We start from the raw sequence: 13,875 nt of genomic DNA, 5'->3' as shown, positions 1-13,875 counted from the left end.
TTTGGTAGAGTCACAGGAAGTGGACAGGATCTGTGTAGACGAGCTCTGATATTGTTCTAATTCATTTTTGATCTATTCTTGTTGTTTTGATTGATTCCTAAACACTGATGTACTGAATTATATATTTTATCATATATAGTAGAAGACCCGCCCTTACCCTGCCTCTGATTGGTTTAGTGTGGGCATGAGGAGAGATGATTGGCTCGGGTTCAGGAAAAGGATCTAGTTAAACCAATCAGAGGCTGAGAAGGGGCGGGTCCTCTTGCAGCTCGGGGGTGGGGACAGAGCAAGATGGAGGACAGAGTCTGAGAGAAGTGACGCGTTAACGGGGAAGAAGAAGAGGACGAGTCCGGTTCTCCTGGACCCGGGACACCAGCTGGACCTCACCGACCAGGACCGCGACAAGGCCGGGATGAAGGAGGAGAACCAGGACCCGGGTTTCATCGACCCGGATCCCGACCAGACCGGGATGAAGGAGGAGGAGCAGGACCCGGGTTTCATCGACCCGGATCCCGACCAGACCGGGATGAAGGAGGAGGAGCAGGACCCGGACTTCATAGACCCAGACCACTACGAGATTGTGATGAAGGAGGAGAATGAGGACCCGGAATTCACCGACCAGACATGGACGGAGGAGGAGAACCAGGAACCAGACCCCTACAACATCGTGATCAAGGAGGAGAACCAGTGCCCGGATTTAATTGACCAGATTGGGATCAAGGAGGAGAACCAGAACCCGGGTTTCACCGAGCAGACTGGGCTGGAGGAGGAGAACCAGGACCTGGGTTTCACCGAGCAGACCGGGCTGGAGGAGGAGAACCAGAACCCGGGTTTCACCGAGCAGACTGGGCTGGAGGAGGAGAACCAGAACCCGGGTTTCACCGAGCAGACCGGGCTGGAGGAGGAGAACCAGGACCCGGGTTTCACCGAGCAGACCGGGCTGGAGGAGGAGAACCAGGAGCAGAGAACTGAGCCTGATCCCGGTCTACAGGTCAGTGTCCAGGTCCTGATGATCCGGGTTCAACGTGGTTTGCGCGGGAACGGAGTGATCCGGATCAGTTCGTCCCTCACGTAGTTTTAGAAAATGAAATGTTTATATACATTCACTGATCAATGTTATATACAGTCAATAATCATCTTTATATGTTGACTGCAAAATGAATTGCATATTAATTTGTTAATATAAATTAATTAATTGACAGATTTACAAAGTCATCAGTTTATTATTATTTTTAAACAATCAGTGAATTAGTATAATTAAAAAATACATGAATTAATTATAAATAAAGATTGGAATTTCATTTATTTTATAGAGCTAAATGACACAATGATCACATGACCGTCTTGAGTTGTGATTTAAGTGTCATTTTAAAAATACTGAGTCATTTATCTTCTTAATGACTCTTTAAAGTAAACAAGGTCGTTGTTGTTTTCTAAAAGCCTCACATGCTGGCTAGCATTAGCATTAGCTCAACAGTTGACCACTGAAGAGGTGTGTGTATGTGTGTATGTGTATGTGTGTGTGTGTGTGTGTGTGTGTGTGTGTGTGTGTGTGTGTGTGTGTGTGTGGATGATATAAAAATCAACATTGTACGTAAATTACAACTCGTCATCTAACTCCCGCTCTCTCTTTTTGCTGCTGTAGAAACAGAGACGCACAAATGTCCGTCACATCAAACAGAAGAAGTGCAGCTGTGGCGAGTGCGGGAAAACGTTCACATCTTCAGGCAGTTTAACAATCCACCTTCGCACAGTTCACAGTGGAGAGAGACCGCACAGCTGCGACCAGTGTGGACGCTCGTTCACGACCGCCACTGGTTTAAAAACTCACCACCGGCGGCACACCGGAGAGAAACCGTACAGCTGTGAGGAGTGTGGGAAAACGTTCAGGGCTTTAAGTACGGTGAGGATCCATCAGCTGATTCATAGCGGAGAGAAACTGCACAACTGTGAGGAGTGTGGAAAATCTTTTCTGACGTCAAACAGACTTAAAACTCACAGACGCATCCACACTGGAGACAAACCGTACATGTGTGAACAGTGCGGAAAAAGCTTCACCAGGTCCAGTTATCTAAAGATCCACCAGCGTATCCACACCGGGGAGCGGCCGTACAGCTGCGGCCAGTGTGGGGCAGCGTTCAGCACGTCACATGGTCTCAAAACCCACGAGCGCAGCCACACGGGTGAGAGACCGTACAGCTGTGAGCAGTGTGGGGCATGTTTCACCACGCCAACCGCTCTTAAAGGTCATAAACGCAGGCACAGCGGGGAGAAGCTTTACAGCTGCACCCAGTGTGGGAAAGCATTCACAGCGTTGGGTCATTTGATAAACCACCGCCGTCTTCACAGTGGAGAGAAACCGTACAACTGTGATCTATGTACGAAGTCTTTTGTGACTTCAACTCAGCTACAAACTCATCGACGCAGCCACACCGGAGAGAAGCCATACAGCTGCGACCAGTGCGGGAAAAGTTTCAGCAGGTCAGGTGATCTGAAAAGCCACAAACGAATTCACAGCGGAGACCGACCGTACAGCTGCGACCAGTGTGGGGCAGCATTCAGCAGGTCCGACGTCCTGAAAACACACAAACGTGTTCACACGGGAGAGAGACCGTTCAGCTGCGATGAGTGTGGGGCCAGTTTCACCAGAGCAGATCATCTGAAAATCCACAGACGGGATCACACCGGAGAGAAACCATACGGCTGCAACCTTTGCAACAAATCATTTGCGTCTTCGAAACAACTACGTGTCCATCAGAGGAGTCACAGCGCCGAGTCCAACCCAGATTAAAAACCCTCCACCGTGTTCACGTGTCGGTTCTGGTTTCAACATGGACTCAATGGTTCAGAGACTCATGGTCTTCATCATGTGGAGCATGATGGGTAAAGTCCTGGTAGCCAATGAGGAGGCTCCGCCTATTGCCGCCTCTGCTGACGGGTTAATGAATTACACATATGCAAGCATGCATTCGATCAAAATAGAAAATAATGTTTGACCTCAAAAAAAGATGTTTCACATGTTTTCATGTTAATCGGTCTCTCACGAGTTATTCAAATGTTCCGTTGTTTGACTATGAAAACAATGGATGCTAGCAAGCAACGGCGTCCTGAGTGAAACAAACACAACATCAAAGCTTCTGAGAAGCTGCGTGTGGAAGTATTTTGGGTTCTACACTGTAGATTACAACCTTTTTTCATGAATTGAATAACTTTACATTTCCATCATGTTTGATGCGAACTTACTGAAATTGAAATAAACATTGTGTGATTCTGTTTTGACAGGAAACGTTACCACAGCACTGAGTCTTTTACTGTCTGAATCCTCTGTTATAAATAAAGTCTTTTAAAGAAAAAGCCCAGTGTAAGTATTCTGCTTCTTGACCACCAGCGGAATTTCTAATCCTGTTCTTTTTACCAGTGTAGAATTTTATGAATAACACAAACAGGTAAACGTACATGTTGTTTAATTAAACATACATACTGTATATATAAATGCAATATATATATTATTGTTAACATTCATGGCCACAACATATGATACCATATAAACAATTACCATGAAGATATTTTCATTGTATAAACATACATATATAAACATTATACTGTTTCATAAGTTCTAAACTTATGTCTTCAAATATCAATATATCATGTATCATGTATCAATATATCATGTTCAAATATCAATATATCATATATTTGCATATATATAATATAAGCATATACGATTTTGAATTGTATGTGTAAATATTTATTAACCTATATGTTGGAAGATTATAGACACATATATGTAAACATGTATGTATGTATGTAATAATATACGCTACATGTGTGTCATTTCTGTATTACACAATACAAACACAGATGTTATATGTGAGGTAATTATAGATGTGATATTGGTTGTGAGCCAACAACAGAAAATAATGAACAGTATCACATTTATCAACTATTCTGTAGAAAGAAGTGAAAGCGGCTGAGGTCACTTAACGTGGTAACGATGTGTGAAGACATGAAAATCGGAACTAACGTATGTAATGGAAAATTAGATATGATTCTCTAATCTCTTTATTTCAGAAGTCTCACCAGGTCAGATTTCCATCACACATATTAAAAAGAACAATAGATTTTCTCCTGTGGCCTTTGCTCATGTCTCATCTCAGCCCTTCCCCCCCACCACCCCCACCCACACCCGCGCCCTGTGGTTTGACAAGTTTTGTTCAGTGTGTTGGTGTGACCGTTCAGCATGAAGACGACGCTGCTCTTCCTCCGTAAGTAAACTTCAATAAAACATCAGTTAAAGATGATAATTAAAACCTGAAACTGTCAAACACACATGAACTAAAATTTATTTGGATTTTACTTTAGTAGAAAATCAAATCTAACTTTATTCTGAGTAAATGTAGAAATTCTGCATGATTAAATTGTAACATTGTGAAATGATTTAATGAAAAACACTTCATATTAATTTGTCTGTTTTAAAACTCTTGTTTTAGTGACGTTCATCAACTGGACGTCTGCCGACAATCAAGGTAAGTTTCCCGCCTCAGTGTGTGTATGTATGTATGTGCGTACGTGTGTGTGTGTTTGTGTGTGCGTGCGTGTGTGTGTGTTTGTGTGTGTATGTTTGGATGTTGACATTTGATGTGACATGAGATAGGAAGTCAGGTGACAGGGACACTCATCTGTTCACTTCCTGTTTTAATACCACCATGGGTGTTACCATGGTGAAGCAGTTTCAGGAACAAAAATAAACACAAAAAATACATATTAAAAACACAGTATTATCATACGTGTTCACATGATTCTTCTTCTTCTTCTTCTTCTTCTTCTTCTTCTTCTTCTTCTTCTTCTCTCAGCCGTGGCATCCCTCACTCTTGACAGGTCTCAGTATTTTGAGTACGAGGACATCACAGTGAAATGTGAACACATGGACTCTGATGATTGGACAGTGTGGAGATACACCACGAAGGAGTCAGTTTAATGTCAACACACACAACACACACTGGTTGACACTTTGTTGGGGTGTGTGTCTTCATGGCCCCTGGCTGAGGTGTAGCGGTGTCCGTGGGCAAGATGCACTGTCACCAAATACTTAATGCACTGATTGTAAGTCGCTTTGGATAAAAGCTAAATGACATGTAATGTAAGGTAACGTCTTCACAGTTTACAGATGTCCCAGTGTAGGCAGGGCTGGGGCGTTCAGGTGACCTCCACCTGTGACATGAAGACGGTCAAACAACCAACCAGTGGAGTTTACTGGTGTCAATCAAAACACGGACACAGCAGCAACGCTGTCAACATCACCGTCACCGGTAAGATACATCAATAACTATATATATACACACACAAACATATATATAGAGAGAAAGACAGAGTGAGAGAGAGTCGTCATTTTTTATATGTTTATATACAGCATATATATATAATTGTATATACAACTGTATAATCAGTATATAAAGACGACCAGTGACTGTCTCCAGATCTTCCAGTGATCCTGCAGAGTCCCGTCCTCCCGGTGGCGGCTGGAGAGAACGTCACTCTGCTCTGTAAAACTAAGACACCTCCCTACAACCTCCCGGCTGATTTCTATAAAAATGGCGACCTCATCAGTACGACGCCCACAGGTCACATGACCATCCACCTTGTCTCCAAGTCTGATGAAGGAGCCTACAAGTGTGACATCAGAGGCCGGGGAGAGTCTCCACCGGCCTGGCTGCTGATTAAAGGTGAATCTTTCTGTTTGTACGCTCATTTTTAAACTCGTGGATAATAGCTGAACTGCAGCTGAAGAAACTTAAACTTAGGGAAAGTCTTTTGTGTTGTCAGATGATTCGGTGCAGGCGTCTCTCTCAGCGTCTCCCGACTCGTCTCAGCTGAGCGAGTATGAAAACCTGTTTCTGAGCTGCGGAAACGACAGCAGCTTTCATGGATGGACCATCAAGAGGTTCACTCCCGTAAGCAGGAGGTTGTCCAGCTGTGGAGACGACTGGGGGAAGCGCATGTCCTCTGGCTGCATCGTACAAACAGTCAAGCAGCTGGACAGCGCCATCTACTGGTGTGAGTCGCCTGCACGGCAGCGGAGCAACTCCATAAACATCACAGTTTACGGTAAGAGTAACTAGAGAACCAGACTGACACATCGTGACCTTTCATGAGTTTTATATTGGATCCACACTATGGTGACTAACTGTCGGATTTGACAAATATTTCCATTAAATTCGTGCAGATGTTATAAAAATGTTTATTCGTGATTCCTTTCATCAGTTTTTCTGTGTCGATTGTTTTATGTCTTAAAAACGTTATGCTGGAGCTTCTGATTGGCCGACACATTATTGTGGTTATTACGACATCAGTACGACAAAAAACTTGCACCACTCAACTGATTTTTGTTGGACAGACATTAGAGCTACTCACGGATGTGAAAACAATTAGTTGAGTGGTGCCAGAGTTTGTCTTTCACACATGAACAACACAGCAGGAGGTTTTCTGCACAGACTCGTTCACAACAGCATCACATCCTGCTCATTATTCAGGTGAAGGTGGAGCAGCCGGATGCAGCAGACAGACACAGGAAGCTACTTATTAATCATCACCTGACACCGTCGTCAGCTCTTATCACCACAAACTCTCTCCACATCTTCGTCTGTGTCTTCTCCGTGTGTGTCACTACTTTTTCACATGAGATATTTGTTTTAAAATTTTTGCCTCTGTGTCATTGTTATTCTCCAGATCTTCCAGTGATCCTGCAGAGTCCCGTCCTCCCGGTGGAGGCGGGAGAGAACGTCACTCTGCTCTGTAAAACTAAGACGCCGTCCCTCAACCTCTCGGCTGATTTCTATAAAGATGGCACTTTTGTCAGGACGACGCCCACAGGTCACATGACCATCCACCTTGTCTCCAAGTCTGATGAAGGAGCCTACAAGTGTGACATCAGAGGCCGGGGAGAGTCTCCACCCGCCTGGCTGTTTGTCACAGGTGAGGTCAAAGGTGAGTGTGGATTTGAGTCAGAAACGTGTGGCTCGCCCCCTAGTGGCAGGCCCCACCTCAACCATGTAAGCAGATGAGACATGGACCAAATAATACAATTCTAAGTTGAGGTTAAATAAATGTTTGTCAAAGATCAATCAATCAAATGTTATTTGTATAGCCCATGTGCACAAATTACAGTTTGTCTCATGGGGCTTAACAAGGTGCAGCATCCTCTGTTCTGAACCCTCAACAAGAGTAAAACTACCAAAAAACCCCATTAACAGATGGGTTCTGTCATTTGAGGTAGTTCTTATCACACTGAGGTTTGTTCAAGTGGTCATGTTTCTGATCAGTTTGGTTTGAATTAGTTATTTGATATAAAAAAGGGCCGAGACGTCATGATCGACAGCTGAGACTGACTCCTGATTGGTCGAGAGCTTGTATGGACGGGACCTTGATACTATGACTCCTCTCCACGATTACTACTGCGCAGACTCTGACTTCTTTCAATTGAATTTCTGCTTCTTTTCCAGGTGGAGCCGTCCTCTTCGAACCCTCCCTCACCATGTTAGTCATCATCCGCATCGTGGTCAGCTCGCCATACGTCGTCTCCACGCTGCTCCTGGTGTCCATTGTCCGACAGAGGCCCACAGGTAACAGGCTCACTAATGACTCAGTGAATCAATCAAATCAATCAAATCCTTAATTTGAGAAAAGGACATCATGGTGATTTCTGATCATTAATAAAATTAATTAACACTGCAGAAAAGGCCCCGCCTGTTTCCCTGACAACGCCCCCACCTGGCGAGGACGAGGAAGGATTGGAGTACGAAGATGTTGTCGCTGACGTCACCACCGAGCATCGCTTCTAAGCTTAACGTTCTCATGTTGTTTGTTTTTTGTGTTTTTTCTCCTGTATAATTAATCCAATGAGATGTTCTCGGCCAGCGATCTTTTTCTTTTTTGAAATAAAAAAGGTTTGTGTAGTTTTGCTCATGTTTTTAATAAACATTTTGTAGTAAATAAAATCCTGGTGTTGTCGTCAGAAATGTGTCACACAACATGAGTCAGTGATGGTTGTATGGAAATATAAACTGTATTATTTTCACAATCAATTAATCTGATTCATTATTCATCAGTTATCAGAAAAAACTTCACAAATAATTTTTCAGCTCCATGAAACAAACACTTGTTTTTGACGAGAAATAAAATAATTTTATTTAATAAAATGTATTCTTTTAATAAAATAATTTTATGTCTCAGTTATTTCAATTCATGTTGTGACTGAATAATTTAAAGAAAACATAAAAACTGTCCAAATATTTAAATTATTTTCATATATATTTTCATTTTAGTTGTTTTATTGAAACTTTATTGAAACACTGGCTTTCTGTCACTCCTCAGTCAAACAGTTTGTTGGTTGTTTTGAAACATAACTGGACTCAGGACACGCCTCCTGTGATGGAATAAAGATGGCGGCAGTGAAGCAGCAGCAGGTCGTCATTGTTTGGACCTCAGTGACGAGTAAATGACCTCCAGCTCTGGTTGATCTTCTGAACACAAACACAGAAAGAGAAACAGTTTCAGGTGAGGAAGCTTCATTTTTGTCCCTGGTAAATCACAATTTGTGATATTATGAAGCTTCTCTGCCACCAGGGGGCGTCGATAGGTTGAGTGACATAATATAGAAAACAGAAATAAACAAGTTTAGGGGAAGTAAATACAGGAAAATAATGAACAATAAAGGTAAAATCAAAAGAGTAAATAAATAAAAAATACAGAACTAAATTATAATTGAAACGTTGTTTGATGCAAATATTGGTTTTCATGCATTAAATGTTTTATTCATTCATTTATTTAGTTCAAGACCAGGACCAGAATCAAGATATGGATGTGAAGTAGGACCAGTACCAGAAGCAAAACATGGACTAGGACCAGAATCAGGACATAGACCAAGACCAGTACTTAAACAAGGACCATTACTAGATACAGGGGTAGAACTAGGATCAGGACCGAAACTTGGAAAAGGACCAGAATAGGATTTAGGACCAGGACCAGGAGCAGAACCAGGACCAGGACCAGGACCAGGACCAGGACCATGATCAGAACAAGAACCAGAACTATAATCAGGACCAGCACCACGACCAGAACTAGAACTAGAATCAAGACAAGGACAAGGACAAGGACCAGAACTAGAAATAGAAATAGAAATAGAAACAGAAATAGAAATAGAAATAGAAATAGAAATAGAACCAGGACCAGGACCAGGACCAGGACCAGTGCATCAGTGGATCCTGTGCAGATTGTTCAGGATGTGGGATGAGTGGCTGTACCTCCGCTGTTGAATGGTCGGATCGTTATTTGTCCATATGTGACGTTGTCCCTTTGTGTCGCTGCAGCTCGATCTCTCTCTGCAAAATAAAACAGCGGCAATAATAAAAACTGTGACCTGCTCACTGAAATAAAACATCATGTCGGCATTAAAAGGTTTCCTGACACCAGGGGACGAGCGTTGACCACATGACTGAAAACAGTTAAAGACAACGAGACGTACCCATCGTCCCGTCCGGTTCAAGACTGACATCTTCTGGATCACGCTCTGCAAAGTAAAGACGCAGTCAATTATTTGGGGCGACCCGATGGCTGAAGTGTCGGAGTACGTGACACATGGAGGCCAGGTTCAACTCCCGGCCGGTTGGACCAATCACTACGAGTCATTTCCCTTCTGTCTCTAATGAAAGCAAAGGCCAAAAATAAAATGTCCTCATTATCTCTGTTATTAAATAGAAATAAGAAGTGAAGTTTCTTCAGTAGAAAGTAAAACATCCATTTGAGGCGTTCGACACTGTGTTAGGAAACAGGAAACAGGAAACAAGAGGCGACCTCAATATGAAACCTTGACCGAGACACACAAACCATAACCACATTTTTCAAACACGGAAAAAAAAAAGAGTCCAAACCCTCATGGATGTAACAGACGCTGACAGACAAGTACGTAAAAATGTTAATGTTGTGAAAATAACATCAACACAAATTGAAATTCACATTTTTCTTTATGACAAATTTAATGCACAAAAACACCCCCAATGTCAAACTGGTCCTCACATAGAGAGACTGTTAAACTGCTCCCTGACCCCTGGTGGCTGGCTGCAGAATAGGTCATTAACCCCCCCCCCCTCCATGTTAGCAGATGGGACATGGACCAAACTAAAAAATCAAAGTAGACTTTAGATAAATGTCAAAGATGGTTTCTGTCATATTAGGTAATCCATCGATACCAGGGGTTCGCTCCACAATCACTATTGCACTAATCTCTGTTAGGGCGACATCTAGTGGCAGGGAGTGTCGTACATATAAACTTTAATCCTGGTTCTCACCCTCAGGTTTCCTCCGGACACATCGTCTCACCAGTAGCACCAGAACAACCAGAATTACCAAACCAGCGATGGATGCGATAACGGAGAGTGATAGAAGAGATGTGGTGGTCGGTGTTCCTGAAATGATAAAACAAAATGGAAAAGATTTGAAAAATGATTTGTGGACATCAACTTGGCAAAAGCTTGACCTCCTGATCTGTGATGCTATTATTTGGTCCATGTCTCATCTGCTAACATGGTTGAGGTGGGGCCTGCCACTAGGGGGCGAGCTACACGTTTCTGACTCAAATCCACACTCACCTTTGACCTCACCCGTGACAAACAGCCAGGCGGGTGGAGACTCTCCCCGGCCTCTGATGTCACACTTGTAGGCTCCTTCATCAGACTTGGAGACAAGGTGGATGGTCATGTGACCTGTGGGCGTCGTCCTGACAAAAGTGCCATCTTTATAGAAATCAGCCGAGAGGTTGAAGGACGGCGTCTTAGTTTTACAGAGCAGAGTGACGTCCTCTCCCGCCTCCACCGGGAGGACGGGACTCTGCAGGATCACTGGAGCATCTGGAGACAAATGGCAGCGTTTCATCCAATCACACAACTTAACCAACACTTAGGCTCCGCTGCATCGTAGTTTCAAAACTCATCACTGTTGCTATGGTTACACCTGGTGCAGTAACCAATAGTTCAGGCGAGACGGCCAAAGGACAAAGGAAATTTCCACAATGGAGGAACCATTGGAGGAGAGATTGAGCGAGTTTGTAAGAAACTTCTGGCGTCTATATGAAGCTATTTCACCTGAGTGACATCATCACAACCTCCTCCACCACTGCCATGTTTGTTGTTGTCGCATATGTGCAAATATGTTTTCGTACATAACGGCAGAATAAATGAACTCTTACCAGTCACAGTGATGTTGACGTAGTTACTTGCTCCTCCCTCTGTGGACTCACACCAGTAAACTCCAGTGTCCGATGAGACGACACGGTCGATGACACAGGAAGAAGCAACTTGTCGCCCCCAGTCTTCACACTCCTTCCTGGTGCCTCTGCTCATGTTCCTCCTCAACGTCCATCCAGCCGAGCTGTGGTCGTCCTCACAGCTAAAAGAGACGGACGTCCCTCTGAAGAACTGAGAGCTGCTGGGACTCAGCGTCACTACAGCTGTAGAAATCAATTCAAACCCATTCAATGGTTCAACACGTCTGTTTTTATAGATTGCATCAGAGTTTCAGCAGCAATGGACAGTCTGAGGACACTGAACATTAGAGCATGAAAATATTTTACAGTCATAACACTGATTAAAATGATCAACCTGAATATGAACAGAATATGTTTCCTTTAAACTTCATTAGAATCAGAAATGATTTAATTCCAACACCAGAAGCTGTGATGTAGAAACAGTTTGATGAACGGACCTTGGTTCGTGCTGCAGCAGAGCGATGAGATCAGCACTGAGGAGAAACATCATCATACGGTATTTAAACTTTACATTTTGTATATCCCGACATCCCAGACTATAATAATATAACAAAATATATTAATAATAATAAGTGTTGTTGTATTTTTTAAATTATTATTATTCAATGTGTGGTGTCGTTAAGGAGCATCATTGAATTTTACAGATAAATGAACATGTGTTGTTCCTCATTTCCTTCTTAACTTCTGGTGATAAACATCCATTGATGTTCTGAAATATTTCTGATGACGAGAACTTGAAAATGATAAATGTAATAAACAACCACATCAACCTTGAACACGTTAAAACACGTCTTCCTGTCGTGCTGAAACAGGCGTGTTGAGTCTTGATGTCTTTAAAAACTCTGGATCAGATTAAACTAAATGAATACATTCTTTAAACAGCAGTTTGTGTCTCTATCAGTCAGTAAACATTAACTCTCTGTAGCTTCCGTCTGTGATTGAATAAAGTTTTATAAAACAAATCTTACTCCTTGTGTCTTTTCTTCTGCAGCTTTGAAAATATTATAATTTAATAGAATATTGACTCACAGAGCAGCTTCACCTCACATGTTTGTCCCATTTTCTCATGTGAGAGGAAACGGTGAGAGCAGCTCAACCATCTCAGCCTCTGTGGTTTTCACACTTGTGTTAAAAGACCAGTGCTTTCAGTTTATTCGCTCAGATCTGAGCTCATTATAGAGGCTACATCATGTGAATCAGTCAAACGTTTGTAAAGAGCAGATTCACACGTTTGTGATGGAAATCTGAAAATACAAGAGGCTGGAACACCATATTTGTCTCGGTGTATTTTAACAGGGGCTTTCTGCAGAAAGGATCAACACAGAGGATCTTATATAGAAGGACTAAGGCTGTTTGTCTGAGCCAGTTCAGACTGGTTCTGTAGGCGCAGTTTGAGACAGGAATTAAAACACAGGAATAAATGATTTGCATACATTTCCATTAGGTTCTTGGACAGTCAATAAGTAATAGAAATGTCATACAGGTTTCAGGTCCCAAACACTTCAGGTCATAAAAGTCTTAGACAGGTCTGCAAAAAGTTACTCTTCAACTATAAAATAGGTTTCAACCACACTTAGTTTTTTTTCACTACACGTTATTATTTTCGTGCTCATGTATTTTTTCCCAAAGGCTCCGTAACTTACACATTGACACAATCACAGATGTTTCACCAGCTGTTCTTGCTGCATTTAGCAGCTCTAACTGTTTCCTTTAGTCCGGATCATGTGTTTGTTCTCCTCGTACTTTTATTATGTAACAGTTTGACCTTCGGCTGTTATCAGTCCAACTGTCTATGTCTGTGATTGGTCATAAGCAGTAAACCCCTCCCCTTCCATGTGCACGCGTTTAGATCGTGATCAGAAAGTTTAACACTTGACTGACTGTTTGTTCGGTTAACACTGGTGGGGCGCGCGACCGGGAGGGGAAATGTCAGGCGGAACTAATGTTTTGACGTCCGCATCTCTTTAACGGTTGAACAGTAAACAAATCATTCTTTCGCCGCAGCCAGGGGTCGCAACCCGCGGCTCTGCAGCGGCTCCTGTACAGTGTTGTGCATGTCGCGCATATTTTTCGCGAACAGTGAACTCACGTTCACGTTAATTTGTTAAATCATCATCGTTTCAGGCCAGCATGAAATACCAGCAGCGGGCGTGTGTGTAAATGTCACCAAAAGTATTTAAGTAATTAAGTTGAATTTAAGCAAAGTTGTTGCACTATTTTCTGAAAAAGCGACAAATGTCACAAAAAGTTGTTTGAAAAAGGTTTTTTATTTGCACATCAGAAATTCCTGAAAGTTATGTGAATTTAATGTTCATGTGTATGTTATGTAAATACACATGTTAAACTTGGCCCATTTTGTCATCATTTTGTTGGGGCAGGGGAGCGGGTGGGGCATGAAAAATATTCTAGCTCCAAAGTGGGGCATGACAGAAAAAGTTTGAGAACCACTGGTTTAGAAGAACACAGTGTAAATGGAGTTAGAGTTTCTTTTTAACTTTTCCTTCAGGGTAAAGCAACAGTGTTGGTATGTGCAGCTCTTGGCAGAGAGAGAGTTTTGG

At 42.6% G+C, this 13,875-nt stretch overlaps 3 protein-coding genes across 10 annotated transcripts; 2 read left to right on the top strand and 1 right to left on the bottom strand.

Moving 5' to 3' along the window:
* Nucleotides 1-289: 289 nt before the first annotated feature.
* Nucleotides 290-2,898, top strand: LOC117751864 (zinc finger protein 501-like). Of its 2 annotated transcripts, XM_034568869.1 has the most exons (3): nucleotides 293-459; nucleotides 515-991; nucleotides 1,646-2,898. In XM_034568869.1, exons 2-3 carry the CDS (start codon nucleotides 527-529, stop codon nucleotides 2,789-2,791), a joined length of 1,611 nt encoding a protein of 536 aa, XP_034424760.1. In that variant the 5' UTR covers nucleotides 293-459; nucleotides 515-526; the 3' UTR covers nucleotides 2,792-2,898. The 2 variants fall into 2 exon arrangements, with proteins under 2 accessions (XP_034424759.1, XP_034424760.1); XM_034568868.1 differs by having other exon boundaries at nucleotides 290-991.
* A 1,303-nt stretch (nucleotides 2,899-4,201) lies between these two features.
* On the top strand, nucleotides 4,202-7,878 carry LOC117751874 (low affinity immunoglobulin gamma Fc region receptor III-like). Of its 5 annotated transcripts, none has more exons than XM_034568889.1 (9): nucleotides 4,202-4,265; nucleotides 4,491-4,526; nucleotides 4,854-4,968; nucleotides 5,161-5,309; nucleotides 5,478-5,723; nucleotides 5,824-6,105; nucleotides 6,727-6,984; nucleotides 7,500-7,634; nucleotides 7,768-7,878. In XM_034568889.1, the coding sequence occupies exons 1-9, from the start codon at nucleotides 4,241-4,243 to the stop codon at nucleotides 7,836-7,838; spliced, it is 1,317 nt and encodes a 438-aa protein (XP_034424780.1). In that variant the 5' UTR covers nucleotides 4,202-4,240; the 3' UTR covers nucleotides 7,839-7,878. The 5 variants fall into 5 exon arrangements, with proteins under 5 accessions (XP_034424780.1, XP_034424781.1, XP_034424779.1 ...); XM_034568890.1 differs by having other exon boundaries at nucleotides 4,203-4,265; nucleotides 7,500-7,619; nucleotides 7,759-7,877; XM_034568888.1 differs by having other exon boundaries at nucleotides 4,207-4,265; nucleotides 7,506-7,619; nucleotides 7,732-7,870.
* Nucleotides 7,879-8,230: 352 nt separating this feature from the next.
* On the bottom strand, nucleotides 8,231-13,136 carry LOC117751904 (low affinity immunoglobulin gamma Fc region receptor II-like). Of its 3 annotated transcripts, none has more exons than XM_034568943.1 (8): nucleotides 12,961-13,136; nucleotides 11,755-11,790; nucleotides 11,240-11,500; nucleotides 10,644-10,901; nucleotides 10,344-10,460; nucleotides 9,521-9,565; nucleotides 9,300-9,377; nucleotides 8,231-8,519 (listed from the first exon to the last, which is right to left on the bottom strand). In XM_034568943.1, the coding sequence occupies exons 1-8, from the start codon at nucleotides 12,962-12,964 to the stop codon at nucleotides 8,467-8,469; spliced, it is 852 nt and encodes a 283-aa protein (XP_034424834.1). In that variant the 5' UTR covers nucleotides 12,965-13,136; the 3' UTR covers nucleotides 8,231-8,466. The 3 variants fall into 3 exon arrangements, with proteins under 3 accessions (XP_034424834.1, XP_034424832.1, XP_034424833.1); XM_034568941.1 differs by lacking the exon at nucleotides 12,961-13,136 and adding an exon at nucleotides 12,347-12,397 and having other exon boundaries at nucleotides 10,656-10,901; XM_034568942.1 differs by lacking the exon at nucleotides 12,961-13,136 and adding an exon at nucleotides 12,347-12,397 and having other exon boundaries at nucleotides 10,344-10,473; nucleotides 10,669-10,901.
* Nucleotides 13,137-13,875: the final 739 nt, after the last annotated feature.

The sequence above is a fragment of the Hippoglossus hippoglossus genome, chromosome 18 (assembly GCF_009819705.1).
Source record: "Hippoglossus hippoglossus isolate fHipHip1 chromosome 18, fHipHip1.pri, whole genome shotgun sequence".
Lineage (NCBI taxonomy): Eukaryota > Metazoa > Chordata > Actinopteri > Pleuronectiformes > Pleuronectidae > Hippoglossus > Hippoglossus hippoglossus.
This window is presented reverse-complemented; position numbering and strand designations above follow the sequence as displayed.

What these genes read in the sequence shown, in the direction of transcription:
- LOC117751904 (XM_034568941.1), bottom strand. Translation starts at nt 12,377, where the DNA reads ATGGGACAAACATGTGAGGTGAAGCTGCTCT. An exon ending in CGTCAACATCACTGTGACTG is followed by an intron (nt 10,902 to 11,239) that starts GTAAGAGTTCAT and finishes ATTTGTCTCCAG; the next exon opens with ATGCTCCAGTGATCCTGCAG. An exon ending in CGCCTGGCTGTTTGTCACGG is followed by an intron (nt 10,461 to 10,655) that starts GTGAGGTCAAAG and finishes TTATCATTTCAG; the next exon opens with GAACACCGACCACCACATCT.
- LOC117751864 (XM_034568868.1), top strand. Translation starts at nt 413, where the DNA reads ATGAAGGAGGAGAACCAGGACCCGGGTTTCATCGACCCGGATCCCGAC. An exon ending in AGCCTGATCCCGGTCTACAG is followed by an intron (nt 992 to 1,645) that starts GTCAGTGTCCAG and finishes TTGCTGCTGTAG; the next exon opens with AAACAGAGACGCACAAATGT.
- LOC117751874 (XM_034568887.1), top strand. Translation starts at nt 4,241, where the DNA reads ATGAAGACGACGCTGCTCTTCCTCC. An exon ending in TGTCAACATCACCGTCACCG is followed by an intron (nt 5,310 to 5,477) that starts GTAAGATACATC and finishes GACTGTCTCCAG; the next exon opens with ATCTTCCAGTGATCCTGCAG. An exon ending in TGTCCGACAGAGGCCCACAG is followed by an intron (nt 7,620 to 7,731) that starts GTAACAGGCTCA and finishes TTAACACTGCAG; the next exon opens with AAAAGGCCCCGCCTGTTTCC.